This window comes from Panicum virgatum, chromosome 1N (genome assembly GCF_016808335.1).
Source record: "Panicum virgatum strain AP13 chromosome 1N, P.virgatum_v5, whole genome shotgun sequence".
NCBI lineage: Eukaryota > Viridiplantae > Streptophyta > Magnoliopsida > Poales > Poaceae > Panicum > Panicum virgatum.
Window position 1 is genome coordinate 58,747,835 of NC_053145.1, and position 26,669 is coordinate 58,774,503.

General features: G+C 47.7%; 1 protein-coding gene, 1 long non-coding RNA gene and 1 pseudogene across 8 annotated transcripts; 1 reads left to right on the plus strand and 2 right to left on the minus strand.

The window, feature by feature from the left end:
- Positions 1-5,202: 5,202 nt before the first annotated feature.
- On the minus strand, positions 5,203-14,275 carry LOC120653727 (annotated as a pseudogene).
- A 602-nt stretch (positions 14,276-14,877) lies between these two features.
- On the plus strand, positions 14,878-19,406 carry LOC120657051. 6 transcript variants are annotated; one of them, XR_005668076.1, is made up of 7 exons: positions 14,878-15,549; positions 16,591-16,725; positions 16,854-16,902; positions 17,196-17,371; positions 18,100-18,246; positions 18,927-18,999; positions 19,100-19,406. It is a non-coding gene; the product is annotated as an uncharacterized LOC120657051 (long non-coding RNA). The 6 variants fall into 6 exon arrangements; XR_005668072.1 differs by having other exon boundaries at positions 14,879-15,308; positions 15,403-15,549; positions 16,591-16,902; XR_005668075.1 differs by having other exon boundaries at positions 14,879-15,308; positions 16,528-16,902.
- Positions 19,407-21,758: 2,352 nt separating this feature from the next.
- Positions 21,759-26,245, minus strand: LOC120657052 (E3 ubiquitin-protein ligase makorin-like). 2 transcript variants are annotated; one of them, XM_039935293.1, is made up of 6 exons: positions 26,039-26,244; positions 24,333-24,420; positions 23,428-24,233; positions 23,128-23,197; positions 22,190-22,278; positions 21,759-22,102 (listed from the first exon to the last, which is right to left on the minus strand). In XM_039935293.1, exons 1-6 carry the CDS (start codon positions 26,047-26,049, stop codon positions 22,069-22,071), a joined length of 1,098 nt encoding a protein of 365 aa, XP_039791227.1. In that variant the 5' UTR covers positions 26,050-26,244; the 3' UTR covers positions 21,759-22,068. The 2 variants fall into 2 exon arrangements, with proteins under 2 accessions (XP_039791227.1, XP_039791228.1); XM_039935294.1 differs by having other exon boundaries at positions 21,830-22,102; positions 23,428-24,215; positions 26,039-26,245.
- Positions 26,246-26,669: the final 424 nt, after the last annotated feature.

Consider the following 26,669-nt stretch of genomic DNA (forward strand, 5'->3'; position numbering starts at 1 on the left):
GCGACTTGGCCGGCCTGCTGCTCGCGATTTACTTCGGCCGGTGGTGACAAATCTGTCGGAGGGCGTGCGGAGAAGGGGATTGCCTACCTCACGCCAAGCCGCTTGCTCCTCTGTTGGTGGCCAGGGGTCATCACTCGGTTGTTGTTCGCCTGCTTGCAGCGTTTCGTGGCGCCTGGAGCTGCGTGACAGTCTCTAGTGCGGTGCGGGACAGCGTTTGAAGGACGGCGCTAGCGGCAACGACAATCAGTGACGACTTGGCCTGCAGCAGATCGCGGCGGGGTGTTCAGCACGGCTGAACCCTTCCGGTGCGGTACAACGTCGGAAGACGGCGCGGGCGACATCTTTGGTCTTCTGGCTCGAGGGCGGCGTCTTCGTGCGAGGGGGAAAGTAACGTGATGATTTCGAACCACGGTGGTGGTCTGGTGGCTTGGTTCAGTTCCGGGGGGCACCTCTTCTTGCTGCCTCGACGGCAATTCCTGAAACGAGTACGGAGCGTGGTGCCGTGTGGTGAGTTTGAGGTCTCCGCACACGAGAGAGGCGTGCTGAGTGGCGGGTTGGAGGTCCCCGCACACGCGAGAGTGGCGTCCAATGGCGGAAGTGGCGAGGCCTCCGCGCATTGGGTTGCTCCGGACTTGGTGTTTTTCATGCCGTCGGGCGGTCGGTTTGGGTGCAGCAGCACTGCGGCGTTGGGTCCTGCACGGTAGTGGCCTCCTTGTGTGGTGGTGTCTGCCCCTTGTGCTCCTCTATCAACGCTGGAACACTTCAGTTGTTTCGATAGCCGCAAGAGTGCAATGGTAGGTGGAAGCTGCGGTTGTGCCTTTTTCCCTCTGTCATTGTTGTGAATAGAATTTGGCCGTGTTGATGTCCCAATCTAACCGGCCAGGGAGTATAGTTGAACGGTAACCCGTGTTGACGTCCCAATCCAACCGGGCGAGTTTGTTGTTTTCTTTTCTTTTTGTTTCCTATTTATGACCTCCCAGAATCGTAGTCTTGTATTTTCTGTTATATCAATAGAAACACACTCGTCGAGTGTAGTTCGTTCAAAAAAAAAAGATAATTGGTTGGTGTTAGCACTTGTAAACATGTTAACTGTTTGGACTCTGAAAAATCCACATCCGCTGCTTGTCCAGCCAAATTTGCCAGCCTCACTATGCAACAACGGTTGGCTAGCTCATCAGCTCGTCAGATCCCAGAAGCATCTGTCCAGTGGTTCCGTGAAACGGAATGAACAAGCAGAATAATGTTACGTGGCTCTCTGAGCATTAGGTACCCACCTAACGACGATACGGCGGGTCAATCGTTAACCTGGAATCCTGTTTCTAGCAGGTGAATTGTCTAATCGTTTGTACGAGCAAAAAAGAACTTATCAGCAACTAGCAAGGTTGTGGCCGAGCTGAGCTTAACTTAGTTCCAAATGTCTCCAGTTCATAATTTAGCCTTTTTTTTAATCACAACTATGTAAGACTCCGCTTGCTTTCTTCTTAAATGCAATGTAGTGCTCCTGCTTTTTTTTTTTAAAAAAAGCAACTAGCAAGGTCCCTCTGCAGCCTGTGATACGGTATCGCTACTCCAACAATCTGAACTAATGAATTATTGCCTGGCACTCTAGCTAGGAGTAGCCCCTAAACTCTTAACCTCATCTGATCATCTCCATGCAGATGACGAGTGACGACACGATTCGGAGATTGCTTCTTGCTTGATCCACAACGATACATGATGAAACTTGCTCGGACAGGGACGCAACGGAATTCAGAACGCCCCTGTGTTTTTTTTAAAAAAAAAGACATGGACAATTTTGTCCAGCATTCATTAATAAGGAGAAGAAAGCTTACAAAGCGCCAGAGGCGCCAAGGGGCAGGGGCGAAGCCACGGTATCGTAGCTCGGTGCACAGACACCAAGGTAAAACCAACTTTTACCACTAAATTTACATATATTATAAGAAAATTTTGTTTATTACCTAGTGGGTGCACCACTCAATTTTTGGTCTTGTTTGGTTAGCGCCGCCATCCTGATCATCTCCAAGAGTTTTTTTCCTAAAACTTGTTATTTGGCAACTCCTCAAATATGTATGGGGTGGTAAAAAAGAGTCAATCTTCAATAATTTCTAATTTTTACTCTAAAAATAAAAAGTTATATAGTCCCACATAGATGATTCCGCGGAAAACTATTGCTATCGTCGGGCGCCTTGCCGCCGGCTGCAGCCTGCCGCCCCGCCCTTGCTGCCGTTCGCCGCCTCCTCCAGCCGCCGCCCCTCCTTGCAGGTGGCAATAGGGACAGCACGACCGGCCAAGCGGCAACAGCAGCGCTGGCCATGGCCACGAGCCCACGACCTGCCAGGCGCGGCAGCAGGCGGCAACACAAGGGTAGGCAAAGCCATGTGGCCTCGTTTGGTTCTCCTTCACTCCTAGCGCGCACGTTTTATAAAAAAATCTCGTATGTATTGTGTACTAAATAAAGTCTATTTACAAAATCTTTCAGGAATGAGTGTAATTTTTCACGACGAATCTAATGACAGTAATTATTCGATATTTAACTACAGTAATTCTACAGTAACCATCATCTAATCGTGCGGTCAAAAATTTCATTAGATTTTTCAGACTTCCTAGCACGAAGTTCTGAAATTAATTTTATTTGACACCATAATTAATAATCAAAATATTACTATTCTCAATCATAACACAAATCAAACAAGACCCGACCAGCCAGGCGCAGCAGCTGGTCATGGGCTCATGGCCATAACCGGCCTGGCGCAGCCATCGAGCCCTGAAGCAGTGTCAAATCTCCTCTGACAGGCAAAATCAATCGTTTGGCAGGCATCCACCGGCATGCTTGCTGCGAGCCTTCCGAGGCCGACCTCCCAACCTTCCCCTGGCCTTTGGTTGCGCTAAGATTCTAGCGTGCATGTTTTTAGGAAAAAAAATTTCATATGCATGAAGCACTAAATAAAGTCTACTTGTAAATTTTTTTAGGATGGTTATAATTTTTCGCGACGAATCTAATGACGATAATTAATTGATTATTTGCTACAGTGGTGCTGCAGTAACCATCTAAACACGCGGTCAAAGGCCTCGTTAGATTCTTTATGGTCACTAGCGCAGGGGTTCTGAAGTTGATTTTGTAAACTATTTTATTTGACACCGTAATTAGCGGTCAAAGTTGTTACTATTCCTAACGCTACAATTCTAGCGCCAAACAAACAACGCCCCTGTCTCTCTCCCTCACCCCCTATCGACTCCATGCAGCAGATGGATAGTGGCTGCGGGCCCGCAGGTTGGCAATCCGTGCAGCAGGCAACATCCCGGAACTCGGTTTTTCAAAAAACAAAAACATCCCGGAACTCAACAGCGGTGGCCGGTGGTGCAGTAGACTGACTCCAACAAAACAATGAAAATGAGGGAAGCATTCACGTTTTTGCATTGTGTACAGTATTTACATCGCGTAGGCAAAAAAAATCTAATCTCCAACAGACCGGATGCAAAATGGCGCCACCCGTCGCTCGGGAGCAGCACACGCTCACCTCGCCGCGGCCGCACGACCTGCCCGACGACACTGCACACGACACCGGGTCCGCGGCCGGCGCCTCGAAGCAGCACGACTGTGCGTCCTCGCCCACAAACGCGGCCGCGCGGGGGATCGGAGGAGGAGTGCCACGGAGCCCGACGGCGACGGCCTCGTGGCTCTGGGCGACGCTCATCCACGCCTGGCACTCGGCCCCCGCCTGCCGGGCCTTGTCTTCCAGCTCCGCGTTGCGGCGGAGCGCGCGCCCCAGCTCGGCCTCTGCCGCACGCAGCTGCCCCGACGCGGCGCGCTCCACGGCCGCCAGCAGCGCCGATTCGAGCTCCGCCAGCAGCAGCGCCAAATCAAGAGCTTGACCCCGATCAGTTGCCGGCGTTGTCGATTCGACCTCCGCCGGCGCTCCTCCGCGCCCCCCAACCTCCTCCTCTGGTCCGCCGCCGCCTACTCCTCCGCCGGCCGAGCACGCCCGTCGCTGTCCGGGGCGGAGGAAGGGGCTCCTCCGCCGGCTGCCCATGCCCGCCGCCGTCTGGGGCGGAGGAAGGGGCTCCTCCGCCGGCCGGCCTCGCCCCGCGCCGCCCTCGCGCCGCGCCGCCGCTCGTCAAATGCATTCGAGGAGAGAGGGGATGTATTTTTACATCTCCTCTCTCCTCGAAGGAAAAAATGCATCGCGCCGTTGCCTTCTCTGTTGGACGCCGGTTTCGTGATGCACAGTGCTCCGCAAAGAGGCAAAAATGCTTTTGCGCTCTCTGTTGAAGTCAGTCTCAGGTCTGCGATCGGCGCCAGGAGGAGGCCAGCGCGAGCGACACTTCCGCACGGGGAAGAAGAAGCACATGAAAAAACCCCGCTGGGAGTCGCGATCAGGTGCGGAGGTGTGCGTATATTTACACACAAGGTAGATGAATTTGCCAATTATTAGAAGATGGGGAATTAAGATAGAGAACTATTGGAGAATGTTTTTTTCCCAAAAAAATCAATGATGGGAAAGAGGGATAGGGAACTCTCGGAGATGCTAAGATTCCTAGAATGCACGTATCCAAAAAAAATCTCGCGTGCATGGAGTGCTAAATGAATTCTATTTGCAAAACCTTTTCAGGAGTGGGTCTAACTTTTCGTGACGAATCTAATGACAGTAATTTATCGATGATTGGTTACAGTGACGCTACAGTAACCATCCTCTAATCATACGGTCAAAGACCTCATTAGATTCTTTTTGGTTCCTAGCGCAGGGGTTCTGGAGTTAATTTTATAAATTGGTTTTATTTGACACCGTAATTAGCGATTAAAGTTTCTTATCACTTCCGTGAGAGCTTACAAGTTAGAGTGCTTGGAAGGCCAAAATTAAATGATTATTCACGCAATAAAGGATCAGCAAGGGAGCCGAGATGCTTGCATGCCCACAACCTGACCTCCTTCAGCAGAACGATGAAACGCCCCTGTGATCTCCGTACTCTGAATCTGAAATCTGAAATCTGAAGTCTGAACCGATCGGGTTCGGTCGTTAAGAAAACACCATCGTCGTTTCAGCTGCGGCGACGGGGACATCCCCGCGCGCTAGGACTAGCATCTTGTTTGGTCGCAAAAACTTTCAGAATTTTGATATTGTTATACTTTCGTTTGTATTTGATAATTATTATTGAAAAAAAATCCATTTTACAACCTTCAACTATTTCAGTCGTTCACTTTTTCAACCTTGATTTACAAAACCAGGAATCTTACAACCTCCAACTATCAAATCTGTTTGCATGTCGTCCTTCGCAGGTTTGCGGGGCTATTTTCACCGACGTGGCGCCAAGTCACCCGCCCTCGTGGCTTGCTGATTGGGATCATTCGCCGTGTTAAAAACCAAGGCGCTGACTGGGCAAGTAACCCTGCTCGTCCTTGCGTCGGCGGCGGCGTGGTCGCGCATCATGTCGAGGCCGCCGGCCACCACGAGGACCGGCCGGAGGTCCGCCACAGCAAGGTCGAGGCTGCCCGGCCCGAACGGGTTCGCCGCCGGGTGGTCCCTGGTGGCGCCGGCCAGCAACTACAGCCGCCAGAACAGGTCCAGGTTCAGGAGCACCTCCTCCGCGGGGCACTCGGCCTCCGACCGCGTCCGGCGGACGCCGCCGAAGAACGGCATCAGGAGGACGTAGCCCTGGACCGCGACCGGGTCGACATCGTCCGGGCCGAACTCGCCACGCTTGGTGACCGCGGCGGCGGCCAAGCCGGCGCGCGCGGCGAGGTGGTGCGCTATGGTGCCGCCCACCGAGCCAGGCGGCGGCGGCGGCGGGATTCGCGGACTGCTCGCGGAGCCAGCGCAGGAAGCCGGCGCCGTCGTCGACCACCGCGGGGAGGCGGTGCTTCGGGGTGAGGCGGTACCCAGCGGAGAGCACGACGGCGCCGGCATCCGCGGCGAGGCGGAGGCAGAGCACGTGCACATTGGCCCATGTGCACGACCCGAGGCATCGCCGCCGCCGTGGAAGTGGACGAGCACCGGCAGCTTGTTCCCGGAGGCATCGCCGCCGGCGGCTGCAGCGGCCGGCTTGTACAAGCGGACGCGGAGGTTCTTGGCCTTGTCGTACACGGCCTCCTTCCAGTGCATAGACGGCTGGCGGTCGGGGAAGGTGGTCGGGCAGAACTGTTAGATAACTAGGCAATTTTTGGGATATTTTAATTCCAAATATTACTAGTAATTTCGTGGCATAAATGAGTGATAATGTGTGAATAAGATATGTGCATGTGTTCATGTTATTCTTACTAATAACCATGAATAAAAAGTTAAAACAGAATAGGTTTAGAGTGTACCCCAAGGCGGGACCAGAGCCGGAGGCACCGGTTGCGCCGTTATCAGCTGGAATAGACATGCTATTTGACTGGCCTTGCCTGAAGTAGCCGAACGATGTCGATGCAAGAAGAGGTTCGCAGTGCAGTCCCACGAACGGTCACCAGGAAGCAGACGAAGTAGTCGTTCGTTCACGCCGAGAAGTAGACGAAGTAGTCGTTCGTTCACGCCGGAAAGTAGACGAAGTAGTCGATCAGGGAGCGAGCAGTCGTGTCAAGATGCTCTCCAAAAACCTGATTGCCCGCGTCCCGTGCAGGACCTTCAGCGAGCAGAGGTTCCGGAGGCCTGCTCTCGCTAGAGCTGTGCGCGCAGCACTAGCGATGGGAATGGCAGAAAGCAGCATAGGGATAAGGGAGAGGTCTCCTAAGCAGGAGTACCTGGATCAAGTGCCGAATTGTGTAGATGAGAGGATGAAGGAGTGGTTTATATAGGCGTGGAGGTGCATTAGGTTCAACGAACATGAATGTCGCAAAGAGCTTTGATGAGCGGCAGTTACTGGTGTGATTCTCCAGTCATTACTGTCAATGTTTATTCTCTGTTTTAATGTTCTTAACAGCAAAACGTTCTTCTCATCTCAGCACGTCGCACTGCACCTGCACGTCACGTCCGGTCGCGCACCGCACCGCACCGCACGGCCTCGGCCCATAATTCCAACAATCCTCACCAATAAATTCAAGCCACACTAGAAATGTCCTCATTCCCTCATTGATATACTAGTATTTGACAGAGACTGTTAAGTTGAACTTCCATCTAGGACAAAAGCTACACTTATTCACAACTGTACAATAGACTATGCCTTGAATTGCCAGTCTTGTGCAAACAAGTTTGACCAGAGCCCTACACTGGTACTAGGCTGCAAAAGCATCCCCGCGGTTTGGAGCTTATAAGTTATACTCTAGGCCCTTCATGAGTTTCTAGAGAATACCCAGTTCTCATAGACCATGACCAGTAGTCAGACTCATATAGGTGTGTTTCTTTCAGATATTCTGTAGGACAACATCTTTGTTTCAAGAAAACAACTCATTTATTTTAAAGAAACCACCTGGAACACATTAAGGTATAGACCAACCTGCCATACAGACTAGAAGAGAAATGCACCTTATACACGGAATGAGCCCTTTTTACAAAGGTTCTCTTCTCTCAGTCAGACTTTAGTTTGTTTCACCATCCTAATTCACGGGATCTCCGATCACATAAGACAGGTTTCCACTATAGAATGACTCACGTGCGTCTCAAGCCCAATTCCATAGATGCATTGTCTATCACATTTAGTGAAAGACCCTTTGTAAACTGATCTGCCAGATTTTTAGCCGTCTGAACATAATCCAGGGCTATAACTCCGGAGTTTCTCAATTTTCTGACAGATTTCAACCGCCTTTTCACATGTCTAGATGAATTCATTAGAATTGCCGGTATCGGTTTTTCAACTATCGGCAAGTCCATAATGAGCTCACGAAGCCACTCAGCTTCAACAGTGGCGGTATCTAATGCTGTGAGTTCTGCTTCCATAGGTGACCTCGTTAAGATGGTCTGCTTGCAAAACTTCCAGGAAACAGCTCCACCACCAAGTGTAAACACATATCCACTTGTGGCCTTTATCTCATCAGCATCAGAAATCCAGTTTGAATCACTATACCCTTCTAGTACCCTTGGGTACCCGGTGTAGTGAATTCAATAGTTCATTGTCCCCTTTAGATAGCGCATTACTCTTTCAAGAGTCCTCCAATGATCATCTCCCGGGTTTGAAACAAACCGGCTCAGTTTGCTTACAGCAAATGAGATGTCAGGTCTTGTAGCACTAGCTAAATACATCAATGAACCAATGATCTAAGAATATCTCAGCTGATCTCGCATTATACTTTTGTTCTTCCTAAGAATTAAACTGGCATAATATGGTGTTGAGACAGATTTATAGTCGCTATAACCAAAGCGACTTAACACCTTCTCCACATGAGACTGTGTAAGAATCACCCCACCATTGCTCTCTTTTACCAGTTTTATATTAAGGATAACATCAGCTTCTCACAGATCCTTCATCTCAAAACTTTGAGATAAAAACTCTTTGATTTTCTTAATACTTTGAGATAAAAACTCTTTGATTTTCTTAATCACATTAAGGCTAGTGCCAAAGATCAGTATGTCATCCACATACAAGCACAAAATCACTCCTTCAGCCCCACCATAGCGATAGTACACACATTTGTCAGCTTCGTTCACAACAAAGCCAGCAAACGTCAAAGTTCTGTCGAACTTTTCAACCCACTGCTTAGGCGCTTACTTGAGACCATATAAAGATTTCAACAACTTACAAACCATTCCTTCTTGACCCTTTGATACAAACCCATCCGGCTGATTCATATAGATCTCCTCTTCTAACTCTCCATTGAGGAAAGCCGTCTTAACGTCCATCTGATGAACGAGAAGACCATAAGAGGCTGCCAAGGGAAAAAAACACTCGAATTGTGGTCAATCGGGCAACTGGTGAATAAGTGTCAAAGAAATCTTCTCCTTCTTTTTGGGTATAACCCTTGGCCACAAGCCTAGCCTTGTACTTTTCAATAGTATCATCTGGCCTAAGCTTTTTCTTGAACACCCACTTGCATCCAACCGGTTTGCATCCATAAGGACGTTCAACGACCTCCCAGGTTCCATTAGACATAATAGAATCCATCTCACTCCTCACTCCTTCCTTCCAATAGTCAGCATCAAGAGATGAATATGGCTCTTCAATGGTTCTGGGTGTATCATCTATGAGGTATACAATAAAATCATCACCAAAAGACTTTACAGTCCTTTGTCTCTTGCCCTTTCTCGGAGCATCATTGTTATCCTCCTCAGCATTTTCCACAAGTGTATATTCATTGTGTTCTATCGGCTCAGCAGAGCTATCATCCTCGATGAACTCTTGCCTAGATGAACTTGTTTCATCTCTCATGGGAAAAATGTTTTTAAAAAATATAGCATCTCTGGACTCTATTATAGTACCAACATGCATGTCAGGTACTCCAGATTTCACTATTAAAAATCTATACCCAACGCTGTGAATAACATAACCTAGAAAGATACAATCCACAGTTTTAGGTCCAAGCTTACGTTTCTTGGTTATTGGCATACTTATTTTTGCCAAACAACCCCATGTACGTAAGTATGAAAGTGTTGGCATTTTCTTCTCCCATTCCTCGAATGGTGTTATCTCTTTATTCTTTGTAGGAACACGATTTAGGACATGACATGCAGTCAATATAGCCTCACCCCACCATTCCTTGGAAAATCCCACTGTATCTAATATGGCGTTAACCAAATCCATTAGAGTGCGGTTCTTTCTTTCGGCAACCCCATTTGACTGAGGTGAATAGGGAGGCGTCCTCTCATGAATAATACAATGTTGCTCGCAGAATAAAGTAAATAAATTTGAGAAGTACTCGCCACCACGATCTGATCTAACTCTTTTGATCTTTCTCTCAAGTTGGTTTTCTACTTCAGCTTTATAGATTTTAAAGTAGTGTAAAGCATCATCTTTTGACTTCAACAAATAGATGTAACAAAATCTAGTGCTGTCATCAATCAAAGTCATGAAATATCTTTTACCACCATATCTTTTACCACCTTTTGTCAACACTCCATTCATTTTGCACAAATCGAAATGAATTAATTCTAAGGGTGCCAAGCTCCTTGCTTCCGCGGCCTTATGAGGCTTGCGAGTTTGTTTTGATTCAACACATACATGACACTTAGAATTTTTGACAAAACTAAACTTTGGAATTAAACTCAAATTAGCTAAGCGCATCATACAACCAAAATTAACGTGACAAAGCCTCGAATGCCAAACATTTGTTTCATCAACGTTAATAACATTGTATACAACTTTATTACAAACATCTGACAAAGAAAGACGGAACAAGCCTCTGCTTTCATAATCTTTTCCAACAAAAATACCAAACTTAGACAAGATACATTTATTGGACTCAAAGACTAATTTAAAACCATCTCTACACAGTAGAGAGCCGCTGACTAGATTCTTATTAATGGTGGGGACATGCTGCACGTTCTTCCGCTGCACGGTCTTCCCCAAAGTAAACTTCAGATTTACCGTACCAACACCAAGAACACGCGCATGCGATCCATTCCCCATCAGCAAGGAGGAAGTCCCGCCGTCCTGGTAAGAAGAAAACAAAGAAGCATCAGCACAAACATGAATATTAACACCAGTGTCAACCCACCATTCGGGTGAACAAAAAACTGAAAGAACTGTAGGTAATAAGTTACAGTACCACGATGTTCCTCCAGGCTCGCTAATGACCATGTTGGCGGAGTCGTTGCCTTTGCGGTTCGGACACTTTGCAGCAAAGTGTTTCGTACTAGCGCACACATAGTAAGCTCCCTTCTTCTTCTTCTTCTTGAAGGTGGTTGTCTGCTTAGTCTTTGGTTGGCTCTGCGGTGGCTTTTTCTTGTTCTTGTGGGAGTTGTTCTTCTAAACAAGATTGGCGCTAGAAGCACCAACAACTCCTTTCCCACGTATGTCCTTTGCTCTCGTCTTCTCCTCAACATCAAGAGTCCCAATGAGTCCATCTATGGTGAACTCATGTCTCTTGTGTTTTAGAGAAGTAGCAAAGTCCCTCCAAGAAGGTGCCAGCTTAGAGATAATACCTCCGGCCACAAACTTATCGTGTAACACACATGGGGACTCTTTGCTACAATTTTTGAGATCTTTTGCCAGAGTATGTATTTCATGAGCCTGTTCCACCACAGAACGATCTTCGACCATCCTATATTCAAGGAACTACTCCATCGTATATAACTCACTGCCGGCATCAGACACTCCATATTGAGCCTCAAGAGCATCCCACAACGCTTTGCCAGTTGGCAGCCGGACATAGGAATCCATCAGGTTTTCACCGAGAACACTAATGACCAAGCCTTGAAAGACGGTATCAGCCTCATCGAATGCACTCCCTTCCTCTGGAGTGAACTGTTCAGACTTACCCTCTTTTATATGGATCACTCTCGATATTGTTAACCATAGTATAAGCCGCTCTTGCCAATGTTTGTAATTTGAACCATCAAAAGGTGGTGGTTTGATTGATGCAGTAAAGCTAGATACTGAAAGCCTATTAACAATATCAGATTTTTGGATTGCTAGATAACTAGGCAATTTTCGGTATATTTTAATTCCAAATATTACTAGCAATTTCATGGCATAAATGAGTGATAATGTGTGAATAAGATATGTGCATGTGTTCATGTTATTCTTACTAATAAGCATGAACAAAAAGTTAAACCAGAATAGGTTTAGAGTGTACCGAAAGGCGGGACCAGTGCCGGAGGCACCGGTTGCGCCGTTACCAGCTGGAATAGACATGCTATTCGACTGGCCTTGCCTGAAGTAGACGAACGATGTCGATACAGGAAGAGGTTCGCAGTGCAGTCCCACGAACGGTCACCAGGAAGCAGACGAAGTAGTCGTTCGTTCACGCTGAGAAGTAGACGAAGTAGTCGTTCGTTCACGTCGGGAAGTAGACGAAGTAGTCGATCAGGGAGCGAGCAGTCGTGTCAAGATGCTCTCCAAAAACCTGATTGTCCGCGTCATGTGCAGGACCTTCAACGAGCAGAGGTTCCGGAGGCCTGCTCTCGCTAGAGCTGTGCGCGTAGCACTAGCGATGGGAATGGCAGAAAGCAACACAGGGAGAAGGGAGAGGTCTTCTAAGCAGGAGTACCTGGATCAAGTGCCGAAGTGTGTAGATGAGAGGATGAAGGAGTGGTTTATATAGGCGTGGAGGTGCATCAGGTTCAACGAACCTGGACGTCGTAAAGAGCTTTGATGAGCGACAGTTACTGGTGTGATTCTCCAGTCATTACTGTCAACGTTTATTCTCTATTTTAATGTTCTTAACAGCAAAACATTCGTCTCATCTCAGCACGTCGCACTGCACATGCACCTGCACGTCACGTCCGGCCGCGCACCGCACCGCACGGCCTCGGCCGGCTCGGCGAGGCGAGCGAGCGCGCCCGCGTGTGGTTCACCGACCTCCTCTTACCGGCTTCACAAGTGGTGTATACGAAGTCCACCATTTAAGTCGGTTGAGATCCTCCTCAAATCCCGGTATGGAATTAAGCAATTGATTCCCTAGTATTTAATAGTGGGCTTTAAATTCTTTTATTGTATTGATTAGAATAAATGGACCAAGCCCATAATTCCAACAAGAACGCCGGCTCCGCCGCCGACCGGAGCAACTATCTTGTCGTGGAATTAGTCCCCAAATCAAACCACAGCTCCAAAATCCAATGACAAATGAGCAAATTTTACTCACCCTGTACGGTATCAGGGACTTCCTGCGCCACGCTCACCACCAAGAGGCTTGCGACGAGCTCGAGCTAAACGAACTCGCCATCAATGGCGACGGCGGCGCTTGAGGAGCTGCGAGCGGCGGAGGGGAAAAGCGGCGGCGCTTGGGGAGCTGCGAGCGGTGGAGGAAAAAAGCGGCGGCGCTTGGGGAGCTGCGAGCGGTGGAGGGAAAAAGCGGCGGCGCTTGGGGAGATGCGAGCAGCGGAGGAGAAAAGCGGCGGCGGGGGAGCAACAGCGGGTTACTTGCCCCGTCAGCGCCCTGGTTTTTAATAAGGCCAGCGATCCCGGTCGGCAAGCCATGAGGGCGGGCGTCTTGGCACCACGTCGGCGAAAACAGCCCCGCAAACCAGCGAAGGACGACATGCAAACGGTTTTTATACTTGGAGGTTGTAAGATTCCTGGTTTTGTAAATCGAGGTTGAAAAGCGGACGACCACAATAGTTGAAAATTGTAAAATGGACTTTTTCCATTATTATTCGATCATGGGTTAACTAGGCTCAAAAATTCGTCTCGCATTACAGACAAACTATGTAATTAGGTATTTTGTTTAGCTACATTTAATATTTTATGTATGTGTTCAAAATTCGATGTGATGAGAAATTTTATAAAATTTTAGAATTTTGGATGCAACTAAACAATCGCTAGAAATTATTCCGGCAACCGCCAGCACCGAGGGAGCCGTAGAGGAGTGGGAAAGAATGCCGCCGGTCTCGCCGCCCTGGCTCCCCACTGGCATGGCATGGAATGTCGACCGGTGAGACGGACGGCTTCCCTGCCTCCAGCTGAGCCCTCCCTTTCGTCCCGTCGCCTCCGTACCGCGCGGCAACGCCGGCCTGATCGAACTGGCACGCTCTCGTCTCGCTCGGTGCGGCTCGGCTCCTGTTCATACTCTGGAACACCGGACGGACACGCACGCCCTGACGACCTCAACAGCCGAAACATGCACCGTGGTCCAGAGGTCGAGAGCAGGAGCACGCACACACACACGGCACACCACCTGAGCTGAGAGCCGACAGAGGCACAGAAGATGTCATCCATGGCTGTGTTCAGTTCCCACAAAATTTCCAAATTTTCCAAACTTTCCGTCACATCTCCATCACATCGAAATATTAAATATATCAAATAACCCATACATGGAGTACTAAATGTAGGTAAATAAAAAAATTAATTACATAGTTTTGATGTACGTTGTAAGACGAATCTTTTGAGCCTAGTTAGATCATTATAGGACAATATTTACCACAAATAAACAAAAAATTCTACAGTGTACTACAGTGTCCGATCTGACATTTCCTCCCAAAATTTCGTGGATCTAAACACACCCCATTTCCCAGGGAACTCTGCCGGATCAGTCAAGAACTCCTCTGTTCTGGTGCACCTGCAAGGAAATGATACAGAACCGTGCGCTGATTTGATCTCCGATCGCTCGGTCCCTGTCGACGTGCCATCCTCCGCGCCACGCTCGGACACTGCTCGGCACCTCCGCGGCGCGCCGGGAGCCCCCACGCGTCGCCACGGGAGCGCCCGGGGCGCGCGACCGCGACCCGCGACCCGGCGCCACCCCGTTATATGCACCGCCCGGCGCGGCGCCCATGCCATCCCCGTCCTCACAACCGCCTGACCTCCGACCTCTCTCTGCCTCAGCGTCGCTCAGCTGCAACGAGCCCGCCTATCCGGTTTCCGCTCCCGCCTCGCTCGGCTAGCGCTCGCGATGGCGTCCCGCGCGGCGGTGCTGCTCGTGGCCGTGGCGACCATGCTGTTCGCCGCGGCGTCGGCGCAGGAGACGGACGCGGGCGTGCCGCCCGCCCCGGCCCCCGTCACGGGCGCGGCAGCGGATGCCGCGGCGTCGGCCCTCGCCGTGGCGTGCTCCGCCGTGTTCTCCGTCCTCGTCGCGGGCGGGCTCATGCAGTAGGCGCAGCGGCCGCGGTGGCGGTGGTTCCATTCCCGGCTGATTGGGGGGACCCTGTTTGTTTGTCTTAGTAGTAGCTAGTAGTAGCAGTAGCAGTGATGGGCTGTGTGATTGTACCCGAGTCGCCGTTTGTGATCTGATCTGTGTTATTGCTTATTCTTTTGTACCATACCGCATTGTTGGATGTATATCGATCTCCCGCTGAGGCGTGTGTTCTTCTCTATCTCTACTATAAAAAGAGAAGAGGCTAAGGGTGACTTTTTTTGGTTCCTCATCCGAATATTCGCTCGTTGATTCGTTCGTCCGCCCCCGTCAATCCGCTCCCTTTCGTTCGTCCGCCCCCGTCGCTCCGCTCCGCGCGCGATTTTTCGCCCCTCCCCGCCCAGTGCCCGACGGTTCCTCCCCGGTTCCGCGCTCAAGCGGCCACGCCTCTTACCCCCCACCTCCCCCAGGCAGTTCCACCTCGACGCCGCCCTCACGCCACCTCCGCCCGCTCTCTCTCGCGCACGCGCAACACGCCTCCGCCGCCGCTGCTCGCCCACCGGAGTCCGATTCACCACCTCCGGGGCGCGACACGCCGCCGCCGCTGCTCACCCACAGGAGGCCGATTCACCACCAATCGCGGAGCAGCTCCGAAGCTGAATCGCCACCACGAAGCTGCTCCGAAGCCGGCCACCGCCGACCGGATCCCGGCCAAATCCGGCCCTCTCCGCCATAGGTGAGTACACCCCTAAGTTTCCCTCCCTCTCCAATCCCTTTCCCCCTCCTTTCTGGCGTCCCAATCCCCACCCCTCCGCGCGTCGTCCTTCAAGCCACCGCGCCTCCTCTCCACTCGCCCTCCTCGCGGCCGGGACGCTGCCGCCGCGCTGCCACCTCTCCCCGCGTCCTCCTTCCAGGATCGACTCCTTCGGGGGGGGGGGTGCAGGAGGGAGGGCCAGGCCGTCAAGGAGTACGACGAGGTATGCTGCTACGCGTTCTCCTTTGCTCCCGTTTCGTCGCGCGATTGGTTGGTTGCCTGATTAGGGATCTGCGCCTGTCGTCTCTGACCCCAGGGTTTCACTGTTGACAGCCATATGTTCCAGCAAAAGAACCTATAACATAAAGAGCATTTCTTGTTATATATTATTGCATTTCTCCCTGACTTAGACATAAGGTTGTGCAATTCCAATACAAGGAAATTTCGTCCCTATATACACTATACCCCAACCAGCTTAGATTAATCACAGACGATAACAGATTAGTAAAAAAACAGCTCCCAATTTGCACAATCCCTAATCATTAATTTGCCTTTCTGAATAAAGTGCTTCATAGTTCAGGGGTTAGCCTTTAATGCAGTGCTTGATAATTCATATTAACATGTCATGGACGAAGGTGTCTGCTACATTCATCCACATAAGCTTCTAGGTTTTCTATCTTCTTTAGGAGTGATTATGGGAAATTCAGGATTGGGGTTCTTTTCCTATACTGCAGACAGTAGGAGCATATTATGTTATTGGTTCTTTTGCTGGAACATATGGCTGTCAATTTTCAATATAACCAAGCCTATTATGGAAAGTATTGAGTACCTCCTCTTGAAAATATTAACTAGCTACCTTCTTGTAACTAGCTGTATCTCTTCTTATAATTTAGAAAGGAGTGAAATTCTGCTAGGTGGAGCTTTTCAATATTTCGTAAACTTTATTTAGTACATTGCATGTTTGTTTGAAGTTTTGGATCCGTATTCCAAGATTCCGGCGGAGATGTTCAATTTAACTGTTCTGTGAAATAGAATCTGTCATTTTAAGACATCTGACGTGCATTCCTTTCTCTATATCTTCCATATACTTTATATATTAAGGTGTTTAGCTCTACTACTTTGGTCATGATAGGGCACACAACACAGGCATGATGTTATGTTGATTTTCCATGGTTTTCCTGTGAATCGCCATTGTGTGTAGTAATCAACTGAATTGCGGATTCAAGGTGCAGTCACTGATGCTTCTCCGTGTGTTGCCAATCAGATTGAATGTTTCAAGCAGTGTGGCTGGGCGGAAGAACCTGAACCCATCCTCTGCAACACTACAAGGCATCAGATTGGAAGTCAGCGATCCCGGCATTGTGACAGCGTAACAGCAGTACAAATAAATTTTTGTGAGGTCATTTGAGCCTACCACTCCAATATGCCACTGATACAAGATGAGGCCTTTGAAATTGCCTGCATTCATCTCCTGTTCGTCAGAAACAACAGTACAAGATGTTTCTGATGCTGAATATTGGTTTTCAGGAAACAGTATGTTGCTTGGGAGTGCATAAGGAACATATGAAGTGACTAGGTGAGTTTTCGATTCCTCAAAATTGATCCTCTTCAAATAGCAATTTTATGAGAGAGAAAAAAACTAATTCTGCATCGAACAACATAATTGAGTGTTTGTATAATCGTTCTTGACTATCAGTTTACTATTTGAGAATATTTGTGTAGTAGTACTTCAGGATTGCACATATTTGAATGAAGTTCAATTCTCAATCATTAAGTGCAATGGTACAAAATCATCCAATGCCTTTTGTTGAGCTTAATATGTTTTCCCATGATAATCCTGATCTGGTTTTGTTGGATTGAGCGCAGCAGATCCTACAGCAGCACTGTGGTACCCAACATCGAAGGAACTGAGCATCGGCAGTTTCAAGATCAAGGTGTTCGACCTTGTCAAGGACCAGATCACCCACCCGCGCTTAGGACTCCTGCACCAAGGTTGCCGCTTCTTACTCCTGGTTTCCTACTACTTGGGTCATTGCACTGTGAAGGTGAGGATCGCATGTGCACAGTCAGTCTGTTTGCAGTTGGTCAATGTAACATGACTGATCTTCAAAAAGACTTGCCACTGAAAATGCCACTCCTGTGGTGCTTCTGAAAATGTCGATTGCAACTTGTTATTCTGAAATTCGTCAGAACATTAAGGTACCTGAAGTTGGTTCTTAACGAAATAGGCGGAAAGGATATATCAATTGTTTCTTGACCAGCACCAATACTGTGAAGTACATATTTTAATTTGAAATGTTACATACTTTAGTTTGTCATGACCATTTGATCCGCTTCACTTAACCAGATCTATGGATACATGAATTTATCTGTTATAGATGCTCTGGCATTTATTTCTTGCCCCCTGCAAGTGTGAGCAAAAAAATCTCTTTATTTTTGTGCCTCTTGTGCCTGAAAATATACTGTTGCAGTCGCATCGAGCCTACTATTGCAGTAGCATCTGCTTTGAGTATTAAGTGATATGTAATTCATTAGTGCAATAAATTTGCCTGTTTGGTTTACAAATAAACATACACGAACTGTGAGTTTCCATTTGATGCTGCTCCAACACGTTGTTTGCTTGTGCAGGTGAGTGTCCAATAACATGTATGCGGTGTCATTCTATCTACTCTGTTTTGAAGTTGATTTTTCCTGAATAAATTAATGGTAACAATTGTTTGGTTCCAGTTCCACTAATCCAGTTCATGTGTACCTTGTTCTGCTTTTTATGTAGTTTAAAGGTGTGCGCTTGGTGAAGAGGTGGAGCGGACAGGCCAGAATCTAGGACCTGAGCATTGCCCATTGTTGTCATCCGAGTGCAGGGCTCCAAAGAAAAGGCCACGTGTATAGATAATTGGTGAAATTCTGAAAATCGTACTAGGTACTGAAATTCTTGCAATTACAATGTGCATAATTGTTGTGGTGTGGCAATCCAGAGATACCATAGAGTGAGATCATTTCCTTGGAATGATGCTGTGGACCAGTTCATGTTGCTAGGTTTGTTGTGCCCCATGTATTATTGGCTATGTGCACTATCAACAGGATATATACTGTGGATGATACGATGGTTGTTATGGTCTATGGATACACGAGATTTCATTAAGTATTACCAGAATGTGATAAAATTGTGCAAGTTAGGGCACATCATGTTGAAAATATTGATCGTGTAAGTTTGTCAGGGTGAAAACCTAACTGCTCTCCACAGTATTATGACGATATTGGATTATATATTTATCCAATGACTTATGCAAGCTTTGGACATTGTACTCTATATAAATAGTAGTATTAGGAGTATGAATTTCTTTTAACTCCTGTAGCAACGCACGGGCATTTAACTATTCATTTATCTTTGATCAATGATATATTTAGTGTGTGTGTGTGTGAATTATGTTTGAGCACTTTTATCTCAGTACCTGATCTGTATGATCATGAAAATATTTTTTCCTGTCGCTGACTTTCAGGTCAGCTGCTAATCTGACGACATTTTTTTTTTGTCTACAACGCGTGATCAAAGATGGATCCTCAAAGTATACAATATGACTGATAGAAAGTCTACCGCAGGTATTCTACGGGCTACCTGGTTTTGCAGGACATGTCTACATGGAAAAATACGCAAAACACAGAGATTTGTAAGGTAATTATACTACTCCGTGCAAAAAAAATTCATGATCTTTATTAATTATTTTCATTGATCACGTATGGGATGTATACTTATATATCAGAATTGTTTGTAGGATGCCCGCACTATGCGAGAGAACTTCATCATCGATGTGTTGGTATCGGATTTAAATGCAGAAACTGCTACCTGCGAATGTTAAAGATTATCTTAGCCGCATCACAGATAAAAATATAAAATAGAATATAGTGTCCAATTGGTTGAATATTTAGTGGAAAAATTTACCTGGAAATGAAAGATTGATCCTTTTAATGGTGAAAATTTTTATCAAAGTTGTTGATGTTCAGTGAACCGAAGTGAAGGTATGCTTGTCCTATATTTTCCATGTTGCAATCATGCCAAAATAAACTATTACAGTTGTACTATCTGTGGGCTTGCTTTCTTGCTCTACTCAGCCAAGGCAGCCGCAGCTCAGGAACGCCACTGCTGACTGCTGCTGGGGCCTGCCAAAGCATACTCCTACTTGGAAATGGAATACTACGAATCATTTGTGGCATACTCCAACCGATATAGAAGTATTTATGCATCTATTTGATATGGTAATATTGATATATAGTTCTCAGCTGGCCCTATCATAGTAAAGCTTGATATGATAAGCCATGACGCATAGTTGCAAAACAATTATGGATTTCGTATATTTTTTTAGCTCATGTTTGGTCCTTATTTTATGATTTTTCTAATTAAGTACGTGTCTTGTGCTATGAATCTTTTTGTTGTCCGTAGCAACGCACGGGCACTCCACTAGTCTATCAATAAAGACGATGGATCTCGTTCGTTCGTTCGTCAATCGACTTTCTTGGCTCCATGTGTTCTCTTTGTTACCATGGTTCATTTGCGTTCCAAATCTTCCTAACATTTGCAGACAACACTCTGTCCTCCGTGTTCTATGATTTGCAATTTGCATACAGTTCTGAAGAATAGGCAGCAAGATATCGTTCTGCAGTACACAACCAAAAGATTTACTCTGAACATTTTGTCAATGAAGTTTCAGAGATGAGGTGTATATGCACCGCCCACTCAAAATATGGGAGGAAATGGGGCAACGCTCTAATGTAACCGTCGCGTTGGCAACCAAAGAGACGTGGCGGCGAAACATTTACCGTGGCGAAGGGAGCACACCCATGGGTTAACTTTAGTTCCCAGCGCCAGAGCTGCTTTGCAGAACGTGATACCATCTCTTTGTGTCGGGTAACACGATTAGGGACTCCCTAACCGGGGTACTAAGGTCACCCTAAAAACGCAAACACACGTTAGGCAACTGGGCCCATGAAGGCTCACGGCCTCCTTCCAATCTGGAAGAAAGGAAAGGACTCAAAGAAGCCCAACATGCGGCCCATTCGCATCCCCCTTCGAACCCGCGGAGCGATCTCCGCCTCGCTCGAGGGCTCCCATCGAGACCCTCGACTGCGCCCCGCATCTCCGCCTCGCTCGAGGGTAGCGAATCTACCCTCGAGCGGGCAACTCATCTCCGCCTCGCTCGAGGCCACCCCTCGGCATAAGAGACAAGCGGCTCCGCCGCTCACCCGCCCGTCGTACAGAGACATTAAGTGTCAACCACTCCACAGCGCTCAGGACAGACGGCGTCAGGCCGCCATTCCCCACAGTGGCTGTGACCGGGGTCCCATCCGCTAACTCCGGTCCCTGCTCCGCCATCCCGGACGCTGTGGCGACACAGTGGGACCTGCGACGCGGGACGAAGCGCGCTCAGCACAATTCCGTTACTATTCTGCCAACTCCGGCCGTCCGGACTCCACCTCATCACACGTAGGGCCCTGGACCCGCCCCCTGCTCGCGAAGGGGTCCGGTGTCGCCACGAGCCCCTCGGAGAGGGACCCCAACACTAGCCGCCGGAGGCCCGGACCTCCCCCCTCGAGGGGTCCGGGACCTCCACGCGACCCTCGGACCTCCTTAGTGCGCACGCCAACACTTTGTCCAGGGGGGTCCGGGATCGCCACGTGCCCCGTTACCGCTGGAGCACGCAAGACCCTGACCTGCAGGGCCCACGGAACGCCATCACGCCACATCTGGAGGACTGTACACCCTACAACAACGACCACGCCGCCTGCTGGGGTTGGCAGGACGCCGGCGCGATCTCCGCGAGGTCAAAGACGATGCCCAGGACGACCGCCACGCCCGACACCATACCCCACAGTGTACTTCCCACAGTACTCGACTGTTGTATCCCCACAGCTCGGGGAGAAACGACGACTTCTGCGATCCCCTGTACATGTACCCGTCCCTCCTTGTGTCTATAAAAGGAGGAGGCGAGCTTCCCTTAAGGGGGTCGGTCAGCTCTCTAGACATTACACCACTCACAGAGCACACACTCGCTCCTAGCCCCAACATCGCTACTCCCCACGCTCAACTCCTCCTCTAGCCGAGACTTGGGAGCCTCTCTCCCTCTCTCGCCTCACTTGTACCCCCTACTACAAGCACTCCAGGTGCAAGATAATACAGTGCCCTCGCACACCCTCTTGCTGGACGTACGGCCCTGCGGCCGGAACCAGAATAAACCCGTGCGTTATTGTGTTGCCTCTTGCATCAACATTTGGGACGAGGAAAGACGCAATATTTAATAGTTGAGATCCGGACCCCGGGTCAGCACACCGACACTTTGTCTCCGGTTATAGAGCCCCACCGAAAGGTCGTTTCAGAATTCAGATTTCCAGAACCAAGCAAACAATTAATACTGGGTTGGAAAAACGATATACTGAAGATGATGCAGCGAGCAGCGCACGAGTATAATCTAGTTTGGTCACAACCACCTATCAACAACCAACTGGACAAGTGCTAGCAAAGCTTCCAATTGCCTCGATTTGGACTGCTCCCTTCTGGAAGCCATAAACATTCAGAACAACATAAAATTCAGAAATGACCGCCCTCTTTTCTGGATGTTTGAAATATTCAGTACAAAGCCAAATCCAGGAATGCCTGCCTGGTCAAATAACTCACTCCAATCAACTCAGCCTGTTTGGTGAAAGATACTACGCGAGGCGTGTATGTGAGGTAATAACGATCGGGGTTTCCCTAGACATCCAGCCGAGTCAGTAGGTATGACAACCTGGGGAACAAGCAGGAGTCTGTTACCGACTAGCGTAAAAGCAATGTAGCATTGTATAAGACGCTTGGTAGGATATAGAATACCCACCTCATAAGTCTGGCAATCGCTGCCCTTGCACCGTCAGCATCATTGTGATTCAGTAAAGCCTCTTCCAAACGGCCATCTCTGTAGGCATGCTGAAAAAGGTGCAGGTACAGGTGTGAGAACAGTAGTGTGTAACGCCAAGGGAGGAGACACAATATACGGTTACTACAAAAGGAAACCCATATGGGACTCTATGGATTATGGGTAATATATTCCAGAAGTGAGCCCTTGTGGAGGAAAACCAGCACACCATTTAGCAGTTCATTATTTACACCCTGTAAATTTTCTCTTCCAAGTTCTGAAGAGATATGACAGTCACTGGACTTGGACTGTATCAATTAGCAGAAACATATGTTGTTCCTTCAATACCATTTTCCACTAAATCAAAATCTTCAGATATCATAATAATCCGGCAGATGTTTTCCAATAAACAAACAGATATCCTATTGTACTATGAAATGGTAGCAGTTTGCTGAGGGCATGCACTTTTGAAGGAGCTCAATTCAGCTTAAACCTACAATCGAATTCGAGTACGGATAGCAAGCAGCTTAAAACTGCAAATTGCTATAGAAGATTCCAGTTTCAAATTACAAAGATGTGTTGGCAATAAAACTGGCATCGTTAACTGGAAAATGTCTCATATTCACTATGTTCGCTTGGCTGTGGCTGACGGCTGGTGTTAATCTGTTATGGGAGAACAGTACTACTGACTAGCTGGTAGCTGGTGCTAATTTAGTATGAGAGAACAGTACTGCTGGCTGGTTGGCTGACAAGCCAAGCGAACACAGCGATTATAAGTCGCAGGAAGTAACCGAAGCATGTAATCGAACAAAGACACAGGAAGTAGGCAGCTAGATCAATTTAGTTGTAATTTTAACATTACAGCAGAGATGCACAATACGAGACATTTAGACAACCAAGAAAAGGAAGTACAACTGTACCTTGTAAAAACAGCTGCTCCCAAAGGGGCAAGTGCCCTTTCCGAAGTCAAAGTGCTTACAATCAATAGACCTGCAACAACATATACGCATCTAGTGAATCACCTTCTGATTTGGCAAAATAATACAAAGAAAGTTTACTCCAAGCAAATCAGCAAATCCATCTTACAATATAGCATATGTATTACTTAACGCAAACTAAATAGTACAGATGTGTTACTTTTATTAATCTGAGCAGTTTGAAAAATATCACAAACACAATGTGCATGAGGATAAAACAGATTTTCAAATCAAGTATCTTACCTGAGCTTAGCCTTGTAGCCTTCAATGATTTCCTGTTTTTCTTCCTTTGAGGAGTACCACGTAGTGCTAGGAACTACATAGTATGACAGTTTGCGGCATATTGGACAAGCCCTGAGTGTAGAGTTGACATCCATGCCAGATGTAGGAGAGGTGCTACGCCAATTTCTAATGCATGAGATACAGAAGGAATGGTCACAGTCAGACAGCAGCCCAAACCTCCTTTCCGCTGCCGTAGGTTTTGAGAGCACACGGTCCAAGCACACACCACATTCAATGTCTTCACCTTTTCTCAAGGCCTCGAGAAGTCTGTTGTTTTTCTTGCATAGCTCAACATGCAAACCACTTTCGTCGGGACGATGAGGATGCAAGCATTGTTTTTCACAGAATGTGCATAGATCTCCATGCATCTGAGAACAGTCTTTCCCATAAGGGCAAGTGCCAGCGGCAGCAGAAGAGCAAAGTGGCATATGAGCAGGATGTTGCGATGTTTGGTTTTCCACAGTTTGGTAAGACGGCCAGCTGTTGGCATCCTCTGGAGCGTCATGTTGATGATAATCATCTGCCCATGCAGGTTGTTGTGCAGAAAGTGCTGTCGTAGATTTGCATATCTGTTGTGTTTGGTCACATTGATCCTTTTGGCATTCACTGCAATGAGGACCTCCAGAAGAATTGACTAGCTGAGAAGAATTGGAGGATATAAGAGCTGCAGTGGTTTCTGGTTGGAGGCGGTTCCGATGAACTTCAACATGTTCATTTCTGCAACGGCTACCAAAGGAGCATGCACCTTTCTGGTAAAATGTGCAAACCTGTAGGTGAGAGCATTACAATAAAAAAATACTGGATCATGCAAATGTAAATCGGGTAGTGTAAGGAAACTATTACAAAGTTAGAAGTAAGTAGGTTACATTATCTGGTCGATCATTGCAGTCATGGGAGAAGTCACAGTAATCTCCTTTGTAGCAACCTCCATGCAAGAAGAATTTGCAAGGGACCCTGATCAATAAAAGAAAAAAGATAATATAAGAGATCTTCATAATGCAAATTTTTTATATGTTCTACATGGACAACACCTCGGGCGGACCTACGTTGATCCCAGCAAGGGCCCAGGCCGCCACTTAGTTTCCTGTTTTTCAATGGACAGAGGCCCTGTTTAGTGAAGTTTTGAAGGCCCGTATACTACCAGGCCGCCCCTCATTTTTTAGGCTAGGTCCGCCCTAACCACCATAAATCAGTTCGACAGATTTCTGTGGTTGATACTGAACTTCCCCATGGTGATAGCTATTCCTTTTCGGTATGCTATGTCAATAGATATAATCCTCATAAGAGACAGCTAACAACATTAAATCATACAACAGTGCAAGATTGGATAGTGCAGTTTTACAGGGCTTCAAATAAACATCCCCAGCAGTGTGTTTCTCATGTATCAGCGAACTGACAACATCGCATGTCTAATTCCGTTCTCTTTTCCTAATTTTCTACTGAACTTTGAAGTGTTCTTTTCTCGTCTCACCATCATCCAAACCATGCACTATGGAGATGCACTATCAAACATTTCCAAACATCCTATTTTAATTTTTATAGATGCCGGTGTACCAAAATGCCTTTTTATTCAGAGTTTACCTCTACTATTCACATGGGGCCCACGTACTATTCAGGTGGGACCCACGTATTATTCAGGCGGGACCCACGTGGGACCCATGTACTATTCAGGCGGGACTCACATGGGGCCCATGATTCTATTAAGTTAGTCTCTTTATCTTAAAAAAATATTTTCCTTCCATTATTTGACAATACAAAATATATTTAACTACTTCCTACATACAAAAATAATAACTAAACTTTGTATACTACATTTACATGTAGTAGTTGTACTACTTCTTGGGTTTTGATTTCCCTCCGTAAACCCACAAATTATAATTAAACTGTTCATTCATTTCTAATCTTACTTTTTTTCCTACTAAAGTAATTAAACTATACCTACTGACACAAAAAAAAATTCCTAAGGAAAAATTACAAGTACCTCTATACTACAATGCTTGAGATTGGCGCGCTCTCAGACACAAAACTACTATGCCGCTTTACTGTAATTTTTAGATCTAACTCAATACATCGATACGATGTTGCTTCGAACATAGTAACAGATAATATCTTTCTATTAATATTTTAGGTCCACATATTTGGTATAGGCGCGCGTAGCGCGCCAACCTGACTAGTTCTTCTTAAAGACGCCCTACTAGACCAGTTTTCCCACGACCACAACCAAACGAATTAGAATGGGGGAGTTTAATTTAGTCGCCACAGTGATAACAAACTTCCTGAACCCGAAATTGCAGCCTTACTAAAGCCAAATAGACAAATTATCAAATTACCATAAATAGACAAGGACAAGCAGCAACTCGCCCAAATCTAAGACGACCCTCCGCGCTAATACCCAGCTCCATTCGCAGGATGACCGCGCTGCGATGCTATACAGATACTGAAATCCAAGCTAAATCCAGACCAAACTTTTCACACCAGCACGAACGCGATCCGCTTCTAAGCTTAACAGCGTCGCATCCAGCTCGAAATCGCTAAAAATGCAGCCGCGTGGTGGGGGCAACCGAAGTATTACCTCTTCGACATGCCTGGCGAGCCGGGATCGAGCTGCGCCGTCGACGACTCCGGGGACACCAAGGCGACGAGAGGCCCCCGTCTTCGCCGCCGCGGTGGCGCCCGCCGAACGCCTAGGGTTTGGTCGGTGCAGCGCGCGGCTCCCGCTCGGTCCCTTTCGTCGTCCTCGCGCCTCCGCAGGTCAGCTTTGTGGTGGGCACCGGAGCGGGGAATCGCCTCCTAAAAACGGGAGGTGCGCGGAATGACGGTTCCACCCCCCGCGACGCGGAAAAACGGGAGGTGCGCGGAATGTCGCGGAGGAGGTAAACGGCCAACACGAGTTCGCTGGCGGAGGGGTGGCGCAACAGGCAAGGCTGGCAAAACACGTGGAGATGGGCATCACGTATGCAAGTCGTTTACCGAAAAACAGCTTAAAATGGTTTATTTTCAGATCTACACGTATAACTCCACTTTTACGGTTGTACCTCTATGAATGAAGGTGTTACAGCTCTCGCAGTGCCCAATGTTGGATCTACGAATAACTCTAAGTTTCCAAACTTACGATCGACCCACGCCCACGCCCGTCCACATCCCGTAGCCTACCTCCCCTTTTCACTTTCAATTTCCCTTTTTCATTTCCCCTTCCCCTTTCT

Bases quoted from the DNA above. Each gene is read 5' to 3' on its own strand.
- LOC120657052 (XM_039935293.1), bottom strand. The intron at 22,279-23,127 runs GTACAGTTGTAC...CACCTTTTTCAG, and splicing joins GGAGCAGCTGTTTTTACAAG to CATGCCTACAGAGATGGCCG. The intron at 22,103-22,189 runs GTGGGTATTCTA...CTTGTTCCCCAG, and splicing joins GCGATTGCCAGACTTATGAG to GTTGTCATACCTACTGACTC.